The 27,434-nt window shown below is 36.1% G+C and overlaps 2 protein-coding genes across 2 annotated transcripts; one reads left to right on the top strand and one right to left on the bottom strand.

Moving 5' to 3' along the window:
- The first annotated feature begins 466 nt into the window (after positions 1–466).
- LOC132564524 (probable peptidylglycine alpha-hydroxylating monooxygenase 1) lies at positions 467–15,037 on the top strand. The gene is made up of 12 exons (XM_060229178.1): positions 467–580; positions 2,043–2,094; positions 2,677–2,764; positions 4,756–4,853; positions 6,214–6,285; positions 6,434–6,485; positions 7,052–7,116; positions 8,416–8,499; positions 8,954–9,030; positions 12,162–12,215; positions 14,530–14,579; positions 14,792–15,037. Exons 1-12 carry the CDS (start codon positions 467–469, stop codon positions 15,006–15,008), a joined length of 1,023 nt encoding a protein of 340 aa, XP_060085161.1. The 3' UTR covers positions 15,009–15,037.
- A 5,068-nt stretch (positions 15,038–20,105) lies between these two features.
- On the bottom strand, positions 20,106–23,150 carry LOC132564517 (uncharacterized). The gene is made up of 3 exons (XM_060229171.1): positions 23,099–23,150; positions 21,948–22,813; positions 20,106–21,875 (listed from the first exon to the last, which is right to left on the bottom strand). Exons 1-3 carry the CDS (start codon positions 23,148–23,150, stop codon positions 20,106–20,108), a joined length of 2,688 nt encoding a protein of 895 aa, XP_060085154.1.
- Positions 23,151–27,434: the final 4,284 nt, after the last annotated feature.

The raw sequence follows: 27,434 nt of genomic DNA, 5'->3' as shown, positions 1-27,434 counted from the left end.
GAAGGTCATATAATACAGTTGCATTTATCAAACTGTAATTTCGTTAATTTTTCGACAGACAGACGGAGATATGCAGACACGACAACTTATTTACCAACTGTTGCGATCTTCCGACCTGGTTAAGAATACAGGACATCGAGGGCATCGTTTCGAATTTGGTTGATATTGTGGTGAGTGGTCATAAAACAGTAAAACAATTAGACAAGTAATACTAACTACAGTGCATGAGTGACATCTTATCAAATACAGAATAACATTTACCTGTGGCAGACGTTCAACAACAACAACGTGTTTGTTAAGTTCGTACAGGTGAAATAACTAGACTGAGAGTAATTACGCTGTATAAAACAAGACAAAAATGGGTGCGTTTTCTAAGAATCCGGTTTTATTTTTTATGTATATATATATACTCCCGGATACTGCCTTTTCATTTACAAAGAATACTGGACCCTATAGCAGTAACGTCATGTCAGGTTTGTGCCTACTTGTGGCGCTAACACTGTCAAACATAGGCAGTGCCAAGTCTCAGAACTATCATGAAGTTTTACGGATGCCGCTTTCATCCTTCATGGGACCAGACGTAAGTATTTCTAAACGGTAAAAAAAACTAAATGTGTGCTCTAAGAGCTGAGAACTTCAGTGGCGTGGTCCTTTCCATAGTGTTGACGATCGTGGGCTACATCCGATGTATCGTGCTACATTTCTACTTTTGCATTACATAAAACTTTTCAAAACGATCCGTATGTTTGCATTTTGACACCTTTTGCTGTATATCTGTGTTAAAGCTGAGTCATGATTCTTTTTTTATACTGTGCATTTTGTTCAGTGAAAGTTAACAATTTGGTATATTTTAATGATGTGATATTTCAATTGTGTGTTGATACGTTTTATGTACGCGGTATCTCACCTACAAGTTATTTGTAATCGTATTAGTTCTGAGAAAGTCATTTAGAAGAAAACAACCTCAGCCGTTTTCAATTAATTCACATAAGTTACTAAAACTGTTAGAATGCCGGTCATCGACAGGAATGACAAAGGTTGCATAATGGAAAAAGAAAAGAGAAGATTTGAATTTGGCCCTCAGGAAGCGAAAAGCAAGCACAGATACGACATCCAGTTATGGTCGCCGTCCCGCACTAAACTATGTGGAAAGTCCATGTGGAAACTTCCATCATCATTCATAATTCCATTTTAGTGTCCGTTTTTCTTTTTTTTTTTTTTTAATAATGAAAGTCCAATTCAACGCGAACTGTATGGAGAGATTTCGTCTCGTTGAATTGTATTGTAAGAGCGATGATGTCCCGGTTGTGAAATTTCCAATTGACGATAGTAACAGCCGTACTGTCCTAACCTACGATGTTTACTTGACTGTGTTCAAAGGCCTAAACCAGTATCTCGACATCCGTGAAAGATGTCCTGATATAAATCACTACGTCCGCCGGGGTTTCGAGAGATGCGGGTTCATGTAGACTATTGAGAACCACAAATACCTGGATGCCCGATAGTTTCATAGTTTTAAACCTTGTTTTCAATACCAACGTGATATTACATACTTGGAATTGCCAACACTAAAACTGCGATTATAGTCGATGAAGCAGAATGCCCTTAACCCATGATCACGATACAGTCTTAAATCTGAAATTGAACATAGCCAATCAAATAAGCTATTTTGTGACGTTATTTGTGATTGGGTAAGCCAAAAACATCGAAAACTATCGACTTACGTTTGTTTCATGATCTCGCGGAGCCTGGTCGTGTATTCTTTCATTAATTTCAATATTTTATTAATATCAATCATTTAGATTTTTAGAATTTAGTTAAAGATGTTCAACGGATTTCAAAAATATTTTGAAATAGAATCACTTTAGCTGGTGAACGAATGGTTACTATGGACATTGGTTGTGTATACTAAAATTGTTTATGTATGTTTACACTATTGTGTATCTACGTCTTGATTTTGTGAAATTACAATTGGACAGTTTCGAAACTGTCACCAGAAAAAATACTTTTTTAATATCTATTTATTTATATTATATTTGCAGAGATTCCAGTATGGCTGCCTCTCTGTACCACTGAAATCTGATGAATATATAGGTATCTACATTGTATTTATATATCTACCATATGTTCTGTTATTTATGAGATGTGGTGTTTCACTATAAAATCAAAGTTTTCATGTTCCTGGGAGCTTGACAATGTTTATGTCAGCAAATGTTATGTTCATTCATGTTTCACAGGCCAGTTTGTTACCTGTATTATTCATTGCATCTCTAGTGTAAATATCTTTAATGACAAGGACTGTTTATAATGACTGTTGTTAATATATACTGTAAATCACATATAATTCGCGTGGAATTTATTTTCGCGTTGATACGCGAGGAGAGTCAATCGTGAATTCAAATCCTTCGCAATCATTTATATGAAAATAAATCTGGGTCACCGCTATTTTGACTCGGTTACCTATATCAGTCTTGCAGAGTCCATGTCCCTAATAGCTCATCATTCGTAAAGTTAAATCAGTTCTAGATCATTGTTCGCGAAATCATGTATTCGCGGATATGTCTGAAAAGGTAAACACACGAATTAAAATACACACGAAATTTAAGTGATTTACAGTAAATACGTAACACGTGACCTTTGATCAGCTATAGATATGGTCTCTTTGTCCTTTTACAGTGGATTTCCAGCCTCATTCACCACCCGGTGGAGTCCATCACATGGCCCTCTACTCGTGTGAAGAACCGTATGAACGACAGTCTGTCTGGTAACATCCCATAATCACATTATTAACGAAAAACCACTAACGTGTGTATATTGTAATGTTTGTCAATGTAAATTTATTCGCGTTTAAACAATTATATGACTGTCATTACTAATATTTAATATTCAGTTATATACAATGTAGACAAATAGTTAGATAACATTATATAGCTGTTTGGTTTGATAACATACGATTTCACAAATTCTTATATATGACATGTTTATAGCTTTGTATGCAGTTACCTAAACGTTGATAAATGTGTCCAAGCGTTATATGTTTGTACAGAAAATGTAAAATTTGACATCTCGTTAATTAATGTGTTTGCCATTAATTGTGAGACATTATTAGAATTACCTCACAGGTAAACCCCACTTCCCGGAACCCGCATTACATATCCCGTAACTGGTTACGTGGTACCGACGTCCCCTTGTACCATGCATATTCCTAGTTATTCATCTTGGATTCTTGGAACCGTTTTTTCCGCGAATATCTCCGCAATCTTCCAACTCAGTTTTATTTTGGTCCCATCATATCCATGGTATAAAAAAAACCTCCCCTATGTGTCCTAATGGCCAAATTTACCTGTGTTACGCATGAAAGCGTCCAAGGTACATCGTCTCGCGGGACAACGAAATGGCACATTTAGTAGGAGAGGGGCACGGATAGATTAGATAATTAAGTCTTACTAAACACGTGCAACATATACATATCTTAGTTCGTGGTTATCATTGTTTTCTAGTGGGTGAAGGTAATGGCACAACTTACATTGATAACAACATGAAATTAAGTTTTTTTTTCATAAGATGTTGTTGAAATAAGACGGTGTTGTTAATAAGACGGTGTTGTTGAATAAGACGGTGTTGTTAATAAGACGGTGTTGTTGAATAAGACAGTGTTGTTAAAATAAGACGGTGTTGTTGAAATCAAACGGTGTTGTTGAAATAAGACAGTGTTGTTTATAAGACCGGTGTTGTTGAAATAAGACGGTGTTGTTAATAAGACGGTGTTGTTGTAATAAGACGCTGTTGTTAATAAGACGGTGTTGTTGAAATCAAACGGTGTTGTTGAAATAAGACAGTGTTGTTAATAAGACGGTGTTGTTGAAATAAGACGGTGTTGTTGAAATCAGATGGTGTTGTAAATAAGACGGTGTTGTTGAATAAGACGGTGTTGTTGTAATAAGACGGTGTTGGTGAAATCAAACGGTGTTGTTGAAATCAAACGGTGTTGTTGAAATCAAACTGTATTGTTGAAATCAGACGGTGTTGTTAATAAGACGGTGTTGTTGGAATCAGACAATATTCTTTGTCAGACGGTGTTGTTGAAATAAGACGGTGTTGTTGAATTTAGACGGCGTTGTTAAAATCAGATGGTGTTGTTAATAAGACGGGTTTTTTTTAAATAAGACGGTTTTGCTGAAATCAAACGGTTCATCATTCTCAGCAATGTGTTACATTTTTTGCCGACAGTGATATGTTTTTATTAGACTACATATATATGTACACATTAATTTGAGATCCTATGATTTAAAAAATACGTTTTGAATTCGTCCACAGTACTAGCACAAACTATTTTGATCAGTAGTACATTCCATCGAGTTACTGTACGTGCAAAGACAGTATACGCAAGAGTAGAGGTTTTGTCCAGAGCGAGTGCCTGTGGCTGAGTGTAATATCTGGCAGGACACCTACTATTTAATAAACAATTTTATTGAACAATTAAAGTCTAAAATATTTTCTACATGTCTAAAGGGTTTGCTACTGTTTAATGTACCGAACTGGCCTTCTGTTTTCCCCCAATAAAATTACAAGTTGGTTAAAACATCAACACAATCATAAATAGGACACTTGGTCACAAAATAATCGCTACCGTTAGTCTGTGACCAGTCTCTAATGATTTTTCGAATGTCCCTTATTTCTCGAGCTATTTGCAGGGTTCAAAAAGTTTAACTTTATTTTCAATTAGGATTTATTTGCATATGGTTTTTATTTCAGGGAGTGTATTGACCCAAAACATATTTGTAAGGATAACGCTAAGAAAAGTGCCCTGTTTGCCTGGAATTTAGGCGCCCCAGGTTGGACTTTACCAGCCTGTGAGTTTTTTTCCTCAATTTTGTTTTGTTTTTGTTTGTTTATTATTTTTGTTCTATAGCTCAGCAACAATTAAAATGACCGTTTACAATATTCGCCAAAGGTAAGATCAAGAACTCCATACGTTTAAACATTCAGTGAATTCGCTCATTATTATATTTGCCTATAAAACAATAGTGTAATATAACCTTGAGCGTTTTTCATTGGTCACTCCAATCAGAAATCGATTGTGATGTCATGACTTGGACAAATGTGTTTTCATGATACGGACATAGACTTACGTTTCTGAGTAAAAAATGGCACAGCAAAATGGCTGCCTCCAAATGATTTTATACTTTTTTCTGTATATCTCGTTAAAAACGTCTTTCCTGTTCTTCAAACTTGTTTTCATTTCATATGCGATTTTATGAATTCGTCTCGAATCTTTATAAAATTTCATATGAAATCAAAATTCATTTGTTATATTCATCACATGACTCCTGTATTACTCAGTGAATATACTTACTAGATTCATATTTAGTATATTACTTTAGTGTAACATTACTTATTGTGACGTCAGTAAACACATGTCATGACGTCACATATTCGCAGATTAAATTATTTGATAATGACGTTACAAAAAAGACCATTTAAATGGAGTGAAAAAGTCATTAAGCGAGACATGAAATATATAGAAAATAAATTTTCAGTGTCTGAAAATATAAGCTGTATATTGTCATTTTGTCCCGAGCCCGATAAAATATAACCTTAAAATATAATCTGTATTTTGGCGAGAATGAAGAAAGACAAAAGTGGCGAGCCTTAGGCGAGTCACTTTTGTCTTTATGTCCCAAGCCAAAATGCAACTTATATCATAATACATTGACTATATATTCTATATAATCAAACAACACTTATTGAAAATTCAGACTATCTTATCAGCTTCTTGGGCCTCTACAATCTTAATTTACCTGACGTTGACGTTACGTTAGATTGCGTATGATAACGAAAGTCAAAATGATTGCTCGACACGGGAAGATAGTTCCACACTTCAATGATTTTCAAAACAATTTAACATATTTTCGTAAATAAATTTGTTTGTTTCAACAAATAAAATCTATTTAAACGGCCTTTAATATTTTAAAGTGAAATATTTAAGTAAATCAAAAAATAATCATTTTGAAATAATGCACTTACTAAAATGAAACTGGTTTCCGTTACTGCTAAATACAACAAGAATATATATGTGACAAGCGTATTCCGACAATGGTGGTGCCAGTCTCAAGGTAGATATTTATTGTGATAATTGCAATAACTAATGGACAATGTTAAAATCAGGATGTATGATTTTTATAACGCTAATTTATTTTAATCTAATTTCAGACACTGGAATCAACACCGGAAAGTCTTCGAAATATCTCATTTTTCAGATTCATGGACGGACAGATCTCAAAGGTGAGTGCTGAAGTTGACAGCAAATCTATTTGTAGTCTATTAATTCTATTGTAACATCAAAAACAATATAATAAGTTAAAAGTTCAACAGTTTGGAAATTTGGTAATGTTGAATATTTTCACTCATATTTGATATGATTTTATTTCAGAATATCACATGGATAAATATGCTAGTGTTACCCTGGAATTCACGGCAGAAAGGTAATCGATATTTTATAAACACAAATTTCTCGTCTAATTGATAAATGAAGGTTTTCGGAATTTTTACTTCGTGAGATTTCGTGTATATATCTTACATAATACTGAACAGAACACCAGCTTGAGAATGTTTCTTGCTCCTCTCTCTCGGCGTCCATCGGCCGAGGGGATTATCGGGACACTTTACACTATCACTCTCGATTACAGTTTGAAGCTTTGTCTTTGTTTTATGTTCTTTGTTTATTATGTAACTGATATGATATTATATGTCTTGATAAATGCACAGATTGTTTCCAAAATTTACATTCTTTTTCAGGAATCTCCGTGTAAATTTCATTGATTTTGAATTTGGATTATGATTATGTTGACATTTTGGTATTTTTGTTATTTCCTACTCATATACTTTTTAACGCCTTTAAATGTTTTTGTTCAAAGTAATACCGTTTATAGTAATGACCTGTCCTGTTCTGAAATGTGAATCCTATAGTAAATCTTGGCCACTCTGTTATCGTCCATTGTTGAATCAACAAAGCATCAATAAAACAGTTCTTTTTCTTATTTTTTTTCAGACCACCGCTTGACACGGTGCTGAAAGTGTACGGAATAGGAGGATACATTCCGGCTAACACTCTAGGTATTATTTTAAACATTTGGACGTCACGTCTTTATCACTAGCCCTCAACCTCTGGGTCGCAGGTTCGAGGTCTTTTTGTTAGACAGTCACCAGGTACTGGTCGCAGGTCGGTGGTCTTTCTTTGGGAACTCCGGCTTTCTTCCGACACCCAAACATGGGAATTCCTTACATGACCCTGGCTGTTAATATGACGATAAAGACACAATAAATATCAACTAAATACAGTATTACGCCCTTAAAACAACATCCTAAATTTGCTAAAATACGTTTTTTTGTTTACCGGTTACCGGTATTAATGCACATGTACATAATCTAATTATAGGGAGCGCAGAGAGTGTTTGTTATTGTGTGAATAAATCAAAAGTAATTGAAAAATAACATAAACAAACAAACTGCAGTTATCAATCTTGACTAGCTGGGTCTCTGTTAGACTCGATTACCTCCCTTAGTTAAAACTTTTCTCCGCTAGACGGCACGTTGAAATAATTTTCGAAGTCAAAGTGTAGCGGAGGGTAGAAAAACTACAGTAGGCAATCCAGACGAGGTCACTGGAACTTTTAACGTAGAACAGGCAGAAAGATCCAACCTGTCAATAGATTGAAAAATATCTTGACCTATCAAATATCCCTTCCAGCTTTCGAGTGACGATAAACACAAATATATTTTTAGATGAGTCAAAACAAGCACAAAAAATGTTTTAAAGTAATATTAGCATAAAATGTTATAGAATATAAATGAATAAACGAATTTCTAATAATCTGACTTCGTGTCCACAAGATTCTCTCTTGAGTGGAGATATACCATGTAAAAAGGTTTTAATTATGTGTATAGTCGAACCTCGTTTTCTCGAACTCGTGTACAATGGTGTCACTCGAAGATCGCGTTTAATTCGAAGCCTAAGTTTACACAAAACATTCGAACTTACTTAAATCGAATATTCGGTTATCTCGAAGTTTTCCCAAGGTCCCGCCGAGTTTGCGATAACGAAGTTCGACTATATAGCAATGTATCTGCTTTTAGGCAGAGTCTATTTCATACTAAAGTCAGTAATACATTAAACACAGACAACGTGTTTTTATCACATGATTAATTCCAGAAAAATGATATACACAAATGTATAGATAGCTAACTTTTACATGTTTTACGGATTAACACCGTACAAATGACACAAAATGGAAAATATGACAGCGGACGAATTGCTACAACCCACCGAAAACAGGAAAAGTGTCACATGAGTGAAAGACATCGTGTTAATGTGTAATGATATTAATATCTTATAATGTGACTTTTATCTGACAGGTTTTACAACAGACGTAGCATGCCCATGGCATATAAACATCAGTGCCCCGATTATTGGATACGCCTTACATACACACGACTACGGTAAGTGTACAACCTTGTTGTACTGATATACTTAAACATACATGACGGCATTTTTGTAATATATAGTAAGCATGTGACAAAATAACTGTATCGTGTAGCAATGATCTTAACTTCCTGTAGAAAACAAGCGATTTCTACATTCTAACGCTGCGTTTATTTTTGGTAATTTCTCTAGTTTTCGAAATGTGACATATACCTGTAAGTATGTTTATAGTTATAAGAAATACAGCACTAAACAGAAACGATGTTACATATGTAATATGATAGAAAAATGATATTTGTATATGATAAGGCCGAGAAATGTTATTACGTATATAATATGATATGATATTATACAGAAATTATATTTTATATATGATATGACAAAGAAATGTTATTACATATGTAATATGATACAGGTAAGTAGCACATTATTCGCTGCCGAACACTTGGTTAAATACTGCTTTATTCTCAGGAGTAGCCACATCTGCCTACCTAATCAGGAATGGTACATGGATAGAAATAGGACGAGTTGATCCACGATACGCAATGGTAAGGACTGATGGAGATCAGACGAATTGTAGGAACATGTGCTGTAATGTCTGGTTTCTTAGTGTTGTTTATACCGGGATAATGACATCTCTTAGTTTATAGGTCCATGTACTGTAATGTCTGGTTAGTGTTGTTTATACCAGGATAGTGACATCTCTAAGGTTATAGGTCCATGTACTGTAATGTCTGGTTAGTGTTGTTTATACCAGGATAATGACATCTCTAAGGTTATAGGTCCATGTACTGTAATGTCTGGTTAGTGTTGTTTATACCAGGATAATGACATCTCTAAGGTTATAGGTCCGTGTACTGTAATGTCTGGTTACCTAGTGTTGTTTATACCAGGATAATGACATCTCTTAGTTTATAGGTCCATGTACTGTAATGTCTGGTTACTGTTGTTTATACCAGGATAATGACATCTCTTAGGTTATAGGTCCATGTACTGTAATGTCTGGTTACTGTTGTTTATACCAGGATAATGACATCTCTAAGGTTATAGGTCCATGTACTGTAATGTCTGGTTAGTGTTGTTTATACCAGGATAATGACATCTCTAAGGTTATAGGTCCATGTACTGTAATGTCTGGTTAGTGTTGTTTATACCAGGATAATGACATCTCTAAGGTTATAGGTCCATGTACTGTAATGTCTGGTTAGTGTTGTTTATACCAGGATAATGACATCTCTAAGGTTATAGGTCCATGTACTGTAATGTCTGGTTAGTGTTGTTTATACCGGGATAATGACATCTCTAAGGTTATAGGTCCATGTACTGTAATGTCTGGTTAGTGTTGTTTATACCAGGATAATGACATCTCTTAGTTTATAGGTCCATGTACTGTAATGTCTGGTTAGTGTTGTTTATACCAGGATAATGACATCTCTTAGGTTATAGGTCCATGTACTGTAATGTCTGGTTAGTGTTGTTTATACCAGGATAATGACATCTCTAAGGTTATAGGTCCATGTACTGTAATGTCTGGTTAGTGTTGTTTATACCAGGATAATGACATCTCTAAGGTTATAGGTCCGTGTACTGTAATGTCTGGTTACCTAGTGTTGTTTATACCAGGATAATGACATCTCTTAGTTTATAGGTCCATGTACTGTAATGTCTGGTTACTGTTGTTTATACCGGGATAATGACATCTCTTAGTTTATAGGTCCATGTACTGTAATGTCTGGTTACTGTTGTTTATACCGGGATAATGACATCTCTAAGGTTATAGGTCCATGTACTGTAATGTCTGGTTAGTGTTGTTTATACCAGGATAATGACATCTCTAAGGTTATAGGTCCATGTACTGTAATGTCTGGTTAGTGTTGTTTATACCAGGATAATGACATCTCTAAGGTTATAGGTCCATGTACTGTAATGTCTGGTTACTTAGTGTTGTTTATACCAGGATAATGACATCTCTAAGGTTATAGGTCCATGTACTGTAATGTCTTGTTAGTGTTGTTTATACCGGGATAATGACATCTCTTAGTTATAGGTCCATGTACTGTAATGTCTGGTTAGTGTTGTTTATACCAGGATAATGACATCTCTTAGTTTATAGGTCCATGTACTGTAATGTCTGGTTTCTTAGTGTTGTTTATACCAGGATAGTGACATCTCTTAGTTTATAGGTCCATGTACTGTAATGTCTGGTTACTGTTGTTTATACCAGGATAGTGACATCTCTAAGGTTATAGGTCCATGTACTGTAATGTCTGGTTAGTGTTGTTTATACCAGGATAATGACATCTCTTAGTTTATAGGTCCATGTACTGTAATGTCTGGTTACTGTTGTTTATACCAGGATAATGACATCTCTTAGTTTATAGGTCCATGTACTGTAATGTCTGGTTAGTGTTGTTTATACCAGGATAATGACATCTCTTAGTTTATAGGTCCATGTACTGTAATGTCTGGTTAGTGTTGTTTATACCGGGATAATGACATCTCTTAGTTTATAGGTCCATGTACTGTAATGTCTGGTTAGTGTTGTTTATACCGGGATAATGACATCTCTTAGTTTATAGGTCCATGTACTGTAATGTCTGGTTAGTGTTGTTTATACCGGGATAATGACATCTCTTAGTTTATAGGTCCATGTACTGTAATGTCTGGTTAGTGTTGTTTATACCAGGATAATGACATCTCTAAGGTTATAGGTCCATGTACTGTAATGTCTGGTTACTTACTGTTGTTTATACCAGGATAGTGACATCTCTAAGGTTATAGGTCCGTGTACTGTAATGTCTGGTTAATGTTGTTTATACCAGGATAATGACATTTCTAAGGTTATAGGTCCATGTACTGTAATGTCTTGTTACTTACTGTTGTTTATACCAGGATAGTGACATCTCTAAGGTTATAGGTCCGTGTACTGTAATGTCTGGTTAATGTTGTTTATACCAGGATAATGACATCTCTAAGGTTATAGGTCCATGTACTGTAATGTCTGGTTACTTACTGTTGTTTATACCAGGATAGTGACATCTCTAAGGTTATAGGTCCATGTACTGTAATGTCTGGTTAATGTTGTTTATACCAGGATAATGACATCTCTAAGGTTATAGGTCCATGTACTGTAATGTCTGGTTAGTGTTGTTTATACCAGGATAATGACATCTCTAAGGTTATAGGTCCATGTACTGTAATGTCTGGTTAGTGTTGTTTATACCAGGATAATGACATCTCTAAGGTTATAGGTCCATGTACTGTAATGTCTGGTTAGTGTTGTTTATACCAGGATAATGACATCTCTAAGGTTATAGGTCCATGTACTGTAATGTCTGGTTACTGTTGTTTATACCGGGATAATGACATCTCTAAGGTTATAGGTCCATGTACTGTAATGTCTGGTTACTGTTGTTTATACCGGGATAATGACATCTCTAAGGTTATAGGTCTATGTACTGTAATGTCTGGTTAGTGTTGTTTATACCAGGATAATGACATCTCTAAGGTTATAGGTCCATGTATTAAGGTGATTCCAAATTTGTATAATACTTGATATATCTATCCTATAAGTAAACATTTGATTGTTATCGTTGAAATGATTTAGAATTATTATCTAGGTATGTATGAAATAACATTTAAGATTTATTAAGCTGATGCACTGTTCAACCTTTTGTAGCTAACCTATGATATTGCTGACAGGGAACTCCACGTGCATCCGGGAGATATTGTGGTAAGTGAGATACGATGTAAACATAATGTAAACCAAATACTTTAATGGGCTACAGTGTAAACAACATATCACGTTGGAACATAACTTAGTATGATGTAGTTCAGTATACAGAAACATAAAATGTTAATATAAACCTACAGTCCTCTGTATTACCGGCGACCGTCAGTTACAGTCCTCTGTATTACCGGCGACCGTCAGTTACAGTCAGTTACAGTACTCTGTATTACCGGCGACAGTCAGTTACAGTCCTCTGTATTACCGGCGACAGTCAGTTACAGTACTCTGTATTACCGGCGACAGTCAGTTGCAGTCCTCTGTATTACCGGCGACCGTCAGTTACAGTACTCTGTATTACCGGCGACCGTCAGTTACAGTACTCTGTATTACCGGCGACCGTCAGTTACAGTCCTCTGTATTACCGGTGACCGTCAGTTACAGTCCTCTGTATTACCGGCGACCGTCAGTTACAGTCCTCTGTATTACCGGCGACAGTCAGTTACAGTCCTCTGTATTACCGGCGACCGTCAGTTACAGTCCTCTGTATTACCGGCGACCGTCAGTTACAGTCCTCTGTATTACCGGCGACAGTCAGTTACAGTACTCTGTATTACAGGCGACAGTCAGTTACAATACTCTGTATTACCGGCGACCGTCAGTTACAGTCCTCTGTATTACCGGCGACAGTCAGTTACAGTCCTCTGTATTACCGGCGACAGTCAGTTACAGTACTCTGTATTACCGGCGACAGTCAGTTACAGTCCTCTGTATTACCGGCGACAGTCAGTTACAGTCCTCTGTATTACCGGCGACCGTCAGTTACAGTCCTCTGTATTACCGGCGACAGTCAGTTACAGTACTCTGTATTACCGGCGACAGTCAGTTACAGTCCCCTGTATTACCGGCGACCGTCAGTTACAGTCCTCTGTATTACCGGCGACCGTCAGTTACAGTCAGTTACAGTCCTCTGTATTACCGGCGACAGTCAGTTACAGTCCTCTGTATTACAGGCGACAGTCAGTTACAATACTCTGTATTACCGGCGACCGTCAGTTACAGTCCTCTGTATTACCGGCGACCGTCAGTTACAGTCCTCTGTATTACCGGCGACCGTCAGTTACAGTCAGTTACAGTCCTCTGTATTACCGGCGACAGTCAGTTACAGTACTCTGTATTACCGGCGACCGTCAGTTACAGTCCTCTGTATTACCGGCGACCGTCAGTTACAGTCAGTTACAGTCCTCTGTATTACCGGCGACAGTCAGTTACAGTACTCTGTATTACAGGCGACAGTCAGTTACAATACTCTGTATTACCGGCGACCGTCAGTTACAGTCCTCTGTATTACCGGCGACCGTCAGTTACAGTCAGTTACCTCTGTATTACCGGCGACCGGCGACAGTCAGTTACAGTCACAGTCAGTTACAGTCCTCTGTATTACCGGCGACAGTCAGTTACAGTCCTCTGTATTACCGGCGACCGTCAGTTACAGTCCTCTGTATTACCGGCGACAGTCAGTTACAGTCCTCTGTATTACCGGCGACCGTCAGTTACAGTCCTCTGTATTACCGGCGACAGTCAGTTACAGTCCTCTGTATTACCGGCGACCGTCAGTTACAGTCCTCTGTATTACCGGCGACAGTCAGTTACAGTACTCTGTATTACCGGCGACAGTCAGTTACAGTCCTCTGTTTTACCGGCGACAGTCAGTTACTAATATTTTATTTAATAGTGAGCGTTTTCAATATCAGGTTACGGAAATCGTGGTAATAATTTTAGCTGAACTAGTGAGAACTATTGACATGAGGTATCAGAAAACTAAACCAAAAAAGTAATCTTGATTTTCTGTGACGCTGCCTGTTCTAGAAATACATACAGAAACCAAGGGACATAACCTCTCCAATTTGTTGAGCTGATTTGATTTACATTTAAACATTTAACTTTTATTAAGTTAAACATTTAAACATAAAAATAGCAATATGATAAATTATTTACATTTTATTTAAATATTTCATTAATTTTTTCTATATTGAATCCGGATTGTTCTGACTTCTATCGACTTTATTTTATAGCGGTCCTGAGAGTCGGTACGAGATTATAGACAAATATTCAAATAGGTTTTCATTTATCTTCATAGTGAAGACGCAGCGCAAATGTAAATATTTCTGAGATGAAAGAAGGAACCGTAATATTGATAATTATTCTTATCATTATTATTATTATCTAATGTTTTATGACAAAACATTATGTACAATTATGTAGACATATTATAAAAATGTGATAAATGAAAATCGATATTAATTTGATATATCCACAGGCCACCCGATGTACGTACAACAACCATAGAACTACAGATGTCCAAATGGGGTCAGTATATATATCAAATCCTTTGATTGTAACACAGGGGCCCATATTTCTAATATTTGTTGCACGTGTATTTCAAATTTGGTAATTCTAGTACTAGAGAGAAAAAAAGAACTGAATTATCTTATTATCAATGCACGTTCGCGAATATCGACCTCTCTGATTTTAAAATTTAAATCGCACTGCTTATTTTTCTTCTTTTACTTTTTATCTAGATTTAGGCATTCAGACGAGATGTGTAACCTCCTCCTGCACTACGCCGTTCCCCATAGCTATGCAGACCAAACGAAAATGACGCAGTGTTCCAAAAATGCCCAAGAGTTCCACTGGGAAGACGTATTTGACAACATCCCGCCTCTGGCCAGCGACGTTTCAGGGGATACTGATCAAAATCGATACTTGAAAACCCATCATTTAGCAAAGAAAGTTTGAAAGCACGACAGACGCATTATCTTGTCTTACCAGTCATCGATGGAGTCATATATTTCAAAAATTAAAGATACAGACAATGTACGTTGTCGATTTGATATTATTTGTAAACTGAATAAAAAAGTTAAAATAAAATTAATTTTTAACTTGTTATTAAAGACTTGTATTGTTCGCGGTGTACGATACCCATAAATATTGTTCAGGGTGAAAAGTTTAAACTTTGTCATTCCAGAGTAAAATGTCGCAGAAAACATGGCGGAAATGAAGTCGTCTTGATTTTACAGACACAAATCTTCACTGTGGAGATTTTTAAAGAAATCAGTACTGGTTGAATTCCCGAATAAAAACCACACGTGTATAATGTCCCTTTCATTGGATTTTCGCCATCTAGGAGCTCTTTCGTTGTGTTGTTAAGAAAATAAAGCTTACAGAAAGGGCATAGTATGTAAAAGTTGCTGGTAAATGAGCACGGAAAAGAGGACCTTTTAAAATATCAAATATACTGGAAATACAGCCTAGTAAATAATATTTAAATTCAAAAACGACAGTTAAATAGAATGGATGCTAAATTCTTCTGTTTAGGTTTATTATCGGGAAAGTGATTTAATAAAATCAAAGTGTATATACAATGATAGTGTTACAAAAAGTATTAAGGGATGATCTCGGGAGAATAACACATATGAATATCGCTTTCCTAACACAATCATAGTACATCTGTGTGATATGATGATAATCGATATACAGTCGAACCTCATTATCTCGAACTCGTATAAATCGGAGACCCCTTTTTAATTCGAAGCATTTCGTCGGTCCCTGCCTAACTTTACACAAAACATCGACTCACTTAAATCGAATACACGGTTTTCTCGAAGTTTTCCTAAGGTTTCGCCGAGTTCGAAATTACAAGGTTCGACTGTATACCCAATTAAGTCTGGTAATAATGAGATGGCAAAATACCCTCATATATCGACCCTAATAAAGACTACATGTATTTGTGGTTATTCACGTTTCGCTTTATAAAAAAAGTAATAACAGCGCCTTTCTTGTTATAAATGGTTTCTTATCCTTCAAATCAAAATAATAATAACATTTCAAGTAATATTATATAAAAGTGGAAATGAATTTCTAGTATTTTAGCATACAACAACATAATCTGATCGTAAAGAATTTTATTCTTGTAATGCATAATTTGAACATTTTACTCTAAATGGATATACTTACACACTTTGCCAGTGTAAAACAGAAATTTATCAGTGTGATAAAGAAAATCATTCCTGGTATGACAGAATATTCAGTGTGTCAGTATTTTTCACGCCTCCTTTAAAAATCCTCCATAACTCCATTGATATTCCGAGTCCTCCTCATTATTCTTGATGTCGGTGTTACTGCAGTGATAACCAGCTGCTCTGTAGCAACTCCAGTTTGGCGTATGTGACCGAAGTGACCCATTTTCGTAACTGTTACAAATTAAGACTATCAATACTGTGTGTAGGCTATCGATATCATTACTACAAATGTGGGATATGCTTTGTAGTTTGACAGATATTTCTAATATTTCTTGTTACGTCAATGTGAAAACTCTTGTATTAAATAAACTCTTATACAGAGTACGATACATCAGGACAATGTACGCCATTTTGATCCTAACATTAAGGAATACTTTTTAAAATACGATTCAGTAGATCTTCAAAGATGAAGTTATTAATTGTAAAAGTATATATAAATGTAGTATAAAACGAGATACCAAAAACAATAACAGATAGCATCACGTGTTCATGGGGATGATTTCCCTAATATAATTATTATGTTTGATTCACTAGATGTATTTATTTACATGAATAGAGTATCCAATTCTGATTTTGTTTTGAAACGTGTTATTCACTTTTGTGTGGGCACCAAATGTTCATGGATATTCATAATGTTCCAGGTTAGAGTTTTTGACGTACATCGAATTTTAAACCGGTATTTGATAATTGACAACCCGAATAGAGACACTGTTGTAAATATGTTATAGTTTATATTTTATAATTTATTACACGTGATATTTGAAGGTTTAGTTTATTTTTTTAATAATTCTTGAAGTGCATGTACACGCGCAGGCTCATTCTGTCCTCTCGATATAGTCGGTATTTTGCAGAGTAACACTATAACTATGTATTTCCAGAAAATTTACATTCATTGTATTCACCAGGATTACAGAATCATAAAGTTTATTTAATATATATACAATATATATAAATATATTCATACAAAATATGGTAAATCGCTGTATAATTATGTGTAAGGCAAACCTACCCTGGCTGCTAGAGAACCAAAATTGTTAGACAGGACAAAACATTTTTGGTTTTAAAAGCTAACTCGCTTAAAGTGAATAAAATTTCTTTTTATTCTTACTTGATATTTTTATGAAATGGAAAAGAAACGTTGTTTGACAGAAATTGTGTATAGATCCCAACCTAAGCTTTCATATCGTTTATGATGCAAACTTTCATTATTCAGTACCGCAATGAATTAAGCATGGTTGGGTAGCACATCATTGGTAATACACTCGCTTTTCATCAAGGCGTGCAGGGTTCGATTCCCGGAATGGATGTGAAAAGGTATGGGGTCATCTGTCCGACCACGTGGGTTTTCCCTGGGTACTCCGGTTTCCTCCCACAGTAAGACCCCTCACACGCTTCCATCCGGAACCACAAGAGTGATTAATATAAGTTGGGGAATTTGTTGTAAAATAGATAAACTTTTTTTTTTTTTTTTTAAATGATAATTTGTGTACTTCTCCATTGATAAACTCCAAATACGTCCTTGTGTAACAAGTACAGCTAAATATTGAGAATAATGGGTGGCGACAAATACACAAGCAGTATAAGGAAAAACCACCGTAATTCCTGGATTAATTTGTTATAACCCGACTGGAGAAAATATCGAGAGTCTATTTGAAAGCCTGGTCTCTATATAATAATTATAATGATTAGAAGTAAGTACGTCAATAATCATGGCCTTTATTCCTCGTTATTACACTGTATATATATAAACACCGTAGATTTATCTATCTCTATGTCCAGAATACAATATAGTTTGAAAGCAAGACACGGAGGTCGCTATATATACTATATATGTCCAGAATTCAATATAGTTTGAAAGCAAGACACGGAGGTCGCTGTATATACTATATATGTCCAGAATTCAATAAAGTTTGGAAAGCAAGACACGGAGGTCGCTATATATACTATATGTGTCCAGAATTCAATAAAGTTTGGAAAGCAAGACACGGAGGTCGCTATAGATACTATATATATGTCCAGAATTCAATATAGTTTGGAAAGCAAGACACGGAGGTCGCTGTATATACTATATATGTCCAGAATTCAATAAAGTTTGGAAAGCAAGACACGGAGGTCGCTATAGATACTATATATATGTCCAGAATTCAATATAGTTTGGAAAGCAAGACACGGAGGTCGCTGTATATACTATATATATTCAATATAGTCCAGAATTCATATATACTATATATATGTTTTCAATATAGGAAAGCAAGACACGGAGGTCGCTATATATACTCCAGAATATATGTCCAGAATATATGTCAATAATAGTTTGGAAAGCAAGACACGGAGGTCGCTATATATACTATATATATGTCCAGAATTCAATATAGTTTGGAAAGCAAGACACGGAGGTCGCTGTATATACTATATATGTCCAGAATTCAATAAAGTTTGGAAAGCAAGACACGGAGGTCGCTATATATACAATATTTTTCCAGACATAAAAAAAGTTTTGAAAGCAAGACACGGAGGTCGCTATAGATACTATATATATGTCAGAATTCAATATAGTCCAGAATTCAATATAGTCTGGAAAGCAAGACACGGAGGTCGCTATATATACTATATATGTGTCCAGAATTCAATATAGTTTGAAAGCAAGACACGGAGGTCGCTATAGATACTATATATATGTCCAGAATTCAATATAGTTTGGAAAGCAAGACACGGAGGTCGCTATATATACTATATATGTCCAGAATTCAATATAGTTTGGAAAGAAAGACACGGAGGTCGCTATATATACTATATATGTCCAGAATTCAATATAGTTTGGAAAGAAAGACACGGAGGTCGCTATATATACTATATATGTGTCCAGAATTCAATATAGTTTGGAAAGCAAGACACGGAGGTCGCTATATATACTATATATGTCCAGAATTCAATATAGTTTGGAAAGAAAGACACGGAGATCGCTATATATACTATATATGTCCAGAATTCAATATAGTTTGGAAAGAAAGACACGGAGGTCGCTATATAAACGCTGGTGGCTGCTAAACTAAACGTACGTCTGATACCTCCAAAATATACGTTGTATTTGAGTTACAAACACACAATATCAGCAATCGTAGATTTGTAACTTCGGAAGAGTGAAGTTATTGATAGACAAGGACTTAATATATTGAAGTATTTATCAATCGTATTTTTATTCAACAATAAGTATTTTGCATATAACAACAATTTCTTTCATATGGATTTAATAACCTCATGAAAATTAGATATGTCTTTGGTGATGCGTTTCAAAGAATTTACATATCTTATATACAAAATCTTAATGACAATTACATACAAAATAATATCACATTGCATGGATCAGTATAAAATGCATCAAAACACTCTCAGATAAAATCACTTTGTATCGGATGATCCTAGAATAAGATTCACCTACTCTGGTATGACTTGCACACATCAACGTTATTTAAACAATGAGCGTAACCAATTACACACCTACTTGTAAGCTAGATATCTTGAAATAATAAAAGGGCGATTTATTAGAAAATATCCTAACAGTTCTGGATCTACTCTCTTCGCCTGTCCTTCACTAAAGAGATCTTTACGTAATGTCAATAGTGAATACAAAAATGATTAGGAATTTACGTCCTAGTCATGAACTTGTTTCGCTTCAGTTTAAAGACATTAAGAGTTTAAAGAAGGTATATATTAAACTAAACGTACGTAACATGACATTGTGTACTCATATGACCAGAACAACACAACACGTTTAACCTTCACACACTTTTTCACAATACATCCGATGGATTTCCTACAATGACACGCCCGGTGGGACTTCGGCTTCCCTCTTTTTCAGAGACACAGCGACGTCGGCTTCCCTCTTCTTCAGAGATACAGCGACGTCGGCCTCCCTTTTCTTCAGAGACACAGCGACTGGCTCCTCGGCTTCCCTTTTCTTTAAAGATACAGCGACATCGGCTTCCCTCTTCCTCAGAGACACGCCAACTGGTTCAACGGCCTCCCTTTTCTTCAGAGACACAGCGACTGGTTCAACGGCCTCCCTTTTCTTCAGAGATACAGCGACGTCGGCTTCCCTTTTCTTTAAAGACACAGCGACTGGCTCAACGGCTTCTCTTTTCTTCAGAGACACGCCAACTGGCTCAACGGCCTCCCTTTTCTTCAGAGACACAGCGACTGGTTCAACGGCTTCCCTTTTCTTCAGAGATACAGCGACGTCGGCTTCCCTTTTCTTTAAAGACACAGCGACTGGCTCAACGGCTTCTCTTTTCTTCAGAGACACGCCAACTGGCTCAACGGCCTCCCTTTTCTTTAGAGACACGCCAACTGGTTCAACGACTTCCCTTTTCTTCAGAGATACAGCCACGTCGGCTTCCCTTTTCTTTAAAGACACGCCAACTGGTTCAACGGCCTCCCTTTTCTTCAGAGACACGCCAACTGGTTCAACGGCTTCCCTTTTCTTCAGAGACACAGCGACTGGTTCAACGGCTTCCCTTTTCTTTAAAGATACAGCGACATCGGCTTCCCTCTTCCTCAGAGACACGCCAACTGGTTCAACGGCCTCCCTTTTCTTCAGAGATACAGCCACGTCGGCTTCCCTTTTCTTTAAAGACACAGCGACTGGCTCAACGGCCTCCCTTTTCTTCAGAGACACGCCAACTGGTTCAACGGCTTCCCTTTTCTTCAGAGATACAGCCACGTCGGCTTCCCGTTTCTTTAAAGACACAGCGACTGGCTCAACGGCTTCCCTTTTCTTCAGAGACACGCCAACTGGCTCAACGGCCTCCCTTTTCTTCAGAGACACGCCAACTGGCTCAACGGCCTCCCTTTTCTTCAGAGACAAGCCAACTGGCTCAACGGCCTCCCTTTTCTTCAGAGATACAGCCACGTCGGCTTCCCTTTTCTTTAAAGACACAGCGACTGGCTCAACGGCTTCTCTTTTCTTCAGAGACACGCCAACTGGCTCAACGGCCTCCCTTTTCTTTAGAGACACGCCAACTGGTTCAACGACTTCCCTTTTCTTCAGAGATACAGCCACGTCGGCTTCCCTTTTCTTTAAAGACACAGCGACTGGTTCAACGGCCTCCCTTTTCTTCAGAGACACGCCAACTGGTTCAACGGCCTCCCTTTTCTTCAAAGACACGCCAACTGGTTCAACGGCTTCCCTTTTCTTCAGGGATACAGCGACGTCGGCTTCCCTTTTCTTTAAAGACACAGCGACTGGCTCAACGGCCTCCCTTTTCTTCAGAGACACGCCAACTGGTTCAACGGCTTCCCTTTTCTTCAGAGATACAGCGACGTCGGCTTCCCTTTTCTTTAAAGACACAGCGACTGGCTCAACGGCCTCCCTTTTCTTCAGAGACACGCCAACTGGTTCAACGGCCTCCCTTTTCTTCAAAGACACGCCAACTGGTTCAACGGCCTCCCTTTTCTTCAGAGACACGCCAACTGGCTCAACGGCCTCCCTTTTCTTCAGAGATACAGCCACGTCGGCTTCCCTTTTCTTTAAAGACACAGCGACCGGCTCAACGGCTTCTCTTTTCTTCAGAGACACGCCAACTGGCTCAACGGTTTCCCTTTTCTTTAGAGACACGCCAACTGGTTCAACGACTTCCCTTTTCTTCAGAGATACAGCGACATCGGCCTCCCTTTTCTTCAGAGACACGCCAACTGGTTCAACGGCCTCCCTTTTCTTCAGAGACACGCCAACTGGCTCAACGGCCTCCCTTTTCTTCAGAGACACGCCAACTGGTTCAACGGCTTCCCTTTTCTTCAGAGATACAGCCACGTCGGCTTCCCTTTTCTTTAAAGACACAGCGACTGGATCAACGGCTTCTCTTTTCTTCAGAGACACGCCAACTGGCTCAACGGCCTCCCTTTTCTTTAGAGACACGCCAACTGGTTCAACGGCTTCCCTTTTCTTCAGAGATACAGCCACGTCGGCTTCCCTTTTCTTTAAAGACACAGCGACTGGCTCAACGGCCTCCCTTTTCTTCAGAGATACGCCAACTGGTTCAACGGCCTCCCTTTTCTTCAGAGATACGCCAACTGGTTCAACGGCCTCTCTTTTCTTTAAAGATACAGCGACATCAGCCTCCCTTTTCTTCAGAGACACGCCAACTGGTTCAACGGCTTCCCTTTTCTTCAGAGATACAGCCACGTCGGCTTCCCTTTTCTTTAAAGACACAGCGACTGGTTCAACGGCCTCCCTTTTCTTTAAAGATACAGCGACATCGGCCTCCCTTTTCTTCAGAGACACGCCAACTGGTTCAACGGCTTCCCTTTTCTTTAAGGATACAGCGACATCGGCCTCCCTTTTCTTCAGGGACACGCCAACTGGTTCAACGGCTTCCCTTTTCTTTAAGGATACAGCGACATCGGCCTCCCTTTTCTTCAGAGACACGCCAACTGGTTCAACGGCCTCTCTTTTCTTCAGAGACACGCCAACTGGCTCAACGGCCTCCCTTTTTTTCAGAGACACACCTGCAGGTGCGGTGGAGCCTGAGAAAGGAAACGAACTTTGTCAAGTATCTCTCGAATTTTGAAGTACTCGAAAATACATTTCTACTATTTGAAAGGTAAACAGTATGATTTGCTGGTATTATGTATTTATTCTTTTGAAGTATCTAAACTTTCAATATTACCGTCTTGGAAATGAGTTTGTTTTACTCCCCAAAGATTTATCTAATTATGTTCGACTGTAAAGTTGAAATGATCAATAAAAACGTCGTTAATTTATGCAGTTTGCAAGCAATAAAAAATAAATTCGATAAATTTGTAACGCACCTAAAGTAGTGAGACAAATAACGGCAACAGCAGAAATCCAAATACACTTCATGTCTGCAAGGTCCTTGCTCCTGTATCTACTGCAAAACAAAAAGAAAGCTACATTGGTGCAAACAAATTGAAAACAGAAACAGAATTTCACAGAAACAGAAACAGAACTTTTATCAATGAAACAATTGTCTTCCCAATGGAATAAAAGCTTCAATTTCATTTAACATGAAACTGTATTTAGTATGCTAAATTATTGAAATGCGTAATTAGCATCAAACACTAAAGCAGTCACAAAACATTAATTTCGATTACTTATAAGAAGACAAAAATTCTTTAAAATGTTGCGAATTTGATAGTGAAATGTCTTATTATTTACAATAGTAAGATACAACATACATATATTTGTTTTAGAAAGTTTTTAAAAACATATGTGCAACTTCTGTCGCTGAATTGGATAAAACAAAATATTTTCACTTCATTTTTTTGAAAGTTTTTAAAATACAAGTGATGAAATAGTTATTCATCATACATGTTGCCTTTATGTATTCCCAAAACTCTATGAATCAGACACAAAATCTAGGTATGGTTACATCTCTATCTCAGGAAGTGTGACTGTAAATAAATAAAGATTTTTTTCTGGGTCAGTGTTCAAACTACAAAAACATTACCGTGTTTTCATTAAATGTTATCATTGATATTTTTATCTATCTTAATGATCTGAAATACTTACGCAAGACTTTTCATTTATTTCACGAACCTTATTGTTTAGAAGATATAGTAAGTGTCTCAGTATCGTGTAGAACTGTTTAGTGTCTAATTGTTATCATCTAATAAAATCTAGTATTTCATTATCATGTACTAGACTGTGTTTCTCATCATTGCTTGGATTTTTTTTTTTTTTTTTTGTCTCATTATTGTAATTATAAGAAATACTTTTGTATGTGTCAGTATTGTTTAGAAATACCATGGTGTGTCTAATCATTATTTAGTAGTAACCTTTAATATCTCTTATTGTTTAAAAAATGGACTATTTTGGTGTCTCGCTATTGTTTTTATCTAAAATATTTTTCTGTGTCTCATTAATATCTAGAAGAACACTATTGCCTCACATTTTTGATAGGAAATACTTTTGACTTTCAAATTATGGTTTAGAGATATTGTTTTGTGCCTTATTATTGCTAAAGAGTACAATTGTCTCATATTTCTTTATGGAAATACTCTTGCCTTACAAGTCATTTTTTAAAATTTACATTGATACGTCATATTATTTTTCAGCTCATCCTGTACATTTCATAATGTCATTGACCTCCTGTTACATACTTATGGTGTGTCTGGAGTGATTAATAAAATTTGTAAAACATTATATCTTCGATGGTGAGAAATATTCTACTCTATAGGAAGTCGGAGATTGAGAAGCTGTCAAATTAACAGGTTACTACTTTTATATAATGATTTTACTTCCAGAAAAAACAGGTATTTTACCGACAAAATGAATCATTTATCGCAAATATAGAGATTTCGCAAATCGATTGACCGCCAAAATATATACATTGTTTTATGCCAAATAACCGATGAGTTTGACGTCCTTTCTATTGTTCTGCTAATAAGGCTAAGTGTAAACCATTAACAATATTCACGTGCGTTGCTAAACGCTTTGTGTATCACATGTGAATTACATTAATGGCAATCATTCTCCATATCAAAACATACAATACTCAGATAACGAATTACAGTATACTGATCTTAAACAAACTAGATAAAAGATAAAATGTTCCTCTTACCTCATCAATTGTAGAAAGTTTATCGTTGTTTACCGAAATATGTTGTACCGGTGTGTTACAACGAGAAAATGGTGATGAAGATAAGATTGTAGTCACTTTTATAGAGAAATATTTGGCACATCCCAACAACTCCTGGTTTTTCACACGTGACGTAGTATATCAGAATGGGTTAAGGACAAAAGCAGGTCGCCTCATCCTTTCTAAGAATTGTTTGTATAATTTTCCACTATACTTTTACGGGAACTTTTTATATGCAAATGTCGTTATAAGTTCTCCCAAGACCTTCCCATGTCTCTAAGGGTCACACGGTAACCGCAGATGATTGATGGGAATGAAGCGGTACAGGTGAATCTACGCACAGAGGGGAATTCCTAACAGGACATGGTGAACACTAGAACAGCTGACAATGCTATATATGTTGTGTAACGCACTGAAAACATACCAGAAGAATAACATCGATAAACACGTCATCGCCCTTTTAGAAATCCCAGAAAAGGACTCATCTCTTCCATCATATCGTGATGTCTCCCGCTCCTGAATCATTCCTCATCCATCGTTTCATTTTCCTCAACGAGTGCAAGTCATATTTTTTCTGTGAATTCCACTTTTAAATGAAGTATTTGATATTTGTGTGGAGTTACAAAAATCTAACTATGGTAAATCTTTCTCATTTAATTACTATATAAAAAAAATATGTATGAACGATGTCTCTTCGAAGCTGCAAACATCGCATACGAAATAAAAACAAAGATAATTAGTATCGCCTAAGTTTAGCAAAATTACTTTGTGACAACTTTTAAGTAAAAATTTGCAAGACAATATCAAATGGAGCTTCACTATTTTCTATTCATAATATGACGTCATTGTCCATATCATGACCTCAAATTCGATTTCTGATTGTGTTCCAGAGTATGCTACACTAGTGACATAACAATATTACATGGACGAATTCACTGGATAACAGTCAGATTATGTGATAAAAGAGTCTTTCATAAGTCCTTAAATTAATCCAATGTTTTTGTTGAATCTTTCCAAGTTATTACTATTACTTATATTATGACCGGAACGACTTGTGGACTTTAACTTTTACTTTTTCCTTTTTTCCTTTTTTCTATTTAGGGGGTTGTGTTTATTTGTATGTTCGTTTGTTTGTGTTTTACTTCTCTATTATTCTAATTTTATTTATGATTAATTGAATTCAAATATTTACTACAAGTTAAACATTGTTCCCATGTTGGCACCACAAATTAATGTCATAAAAAGCAAATTGTATTTTGTTGCGTTGTGCTCGTTGATGTATTTGTTTCTAATCTGTTCTAGATTTGCACCACTACAAATGCTGCAGTGATCAAAGATGTGATTCGCCTTCAGTGATACATTTTATGTGTACATTATAGGGTAAATGTACTTAATAAGTGTTTATAAATGTTATTCAGAGAATCATCATGGTCATTTAATATGTTCAATATAGAGTTATATGTTGTATGTATTGATTAGGTGTTTATAAAACGTATACAGATAATCATCATGGTAATTTTTAAAAATATGCACAATGTAGAGGTATATGCTAATTTATTTAATAGGTGTTTATAAAAGTTATTTATTATGGACATTAGAAAAAAGCTGACAAAGATTTATTTAAAAGTCACATGACATGTTTGAAACGTACACCTGAGTATCCCAGATCACAAGGATGTAAAAAAAACCAGTAAACACTGCAGTTTATAACTCCGATGTTTATGTACCGCACCTTGCATAATATCCGTTTGCTGGCATCATTTATAATTCGATTATATACCTTACTCCACTCAGTACAAACAAGTGAAGGATGTTTTGATTTAATTCCAATATTATTTATGTTTCTTTAATCATATATGTATTTTTATGCGTTTCTCCATGGTGAACAATGGTATCACCCAAACATGTACGAATTCATATCGTTGGAACATAACTACAGAACAACGATCGCTTTCGTTTCGTTGTCCTTCTAAGATTCATCAGTGATGAAAGGTGACAAAACAGAAAAATCTAGAAATAGAGGGGAAAAAAATATCGATCGGGAGTAATATAAAGATTTATACTTCCCCTTTTTATTTCAGTTGTTTCGGATAATAGATAAAAAGATGTTTAATTAATAATTTAATTAATAGTTCAATTTACAGTGTTTGCTTTTATGAAATCCTTCCACTTATTTGCAGAGTAATAGCTTATCTCCTCCATATTAAGCCAAATATACATGCATCATCCAAAAGCATAATTTCAAAACTGTATGCCAAATATTGAGTAGGATTGTATAATAAAACTTTTTGTCCTCCTAAAATAAAATTGTCTTCTGTGTCTATAATAAAACTGTCTTGTACTATGATTAAGCTATTTTGTTCGTCTTTTATCAAACATTTCGTCCTCTTCCAATAAAACTATCATGTCTTTCTATAATAAAGGTTTTATCTGTCTATGATTAAGATGTCTTGCCTTTCTGTGATAAAGCCAATTTGTCTTTCTATAATAAACTCATTTTATTTTTCTATAATAAATGATAATTATAAAAATGATATAATAATTTG

The sequence above is a fragment of the Ylistrum balloti genome, unplaced genomic scaffold (genome assembly GCF_031769215.1).
Source record: "Ylistrum balloti isolate Yb309-2 unplaced genomic scaffold, AGI_CSIRO_Ybal_v1 Utg372350, whole genome shotgun sequence".
In the NCBI taxonomy this organism is placed as follows: Eukaryota; Metazoa; Mollusca; class Bivalvia; order Pectinida; family Pectinidae; genus Ylistrum; species Ylistrum balloti.
This window is presented reverse-complemented; position numbering and strand designations above follow the sequence as displayed.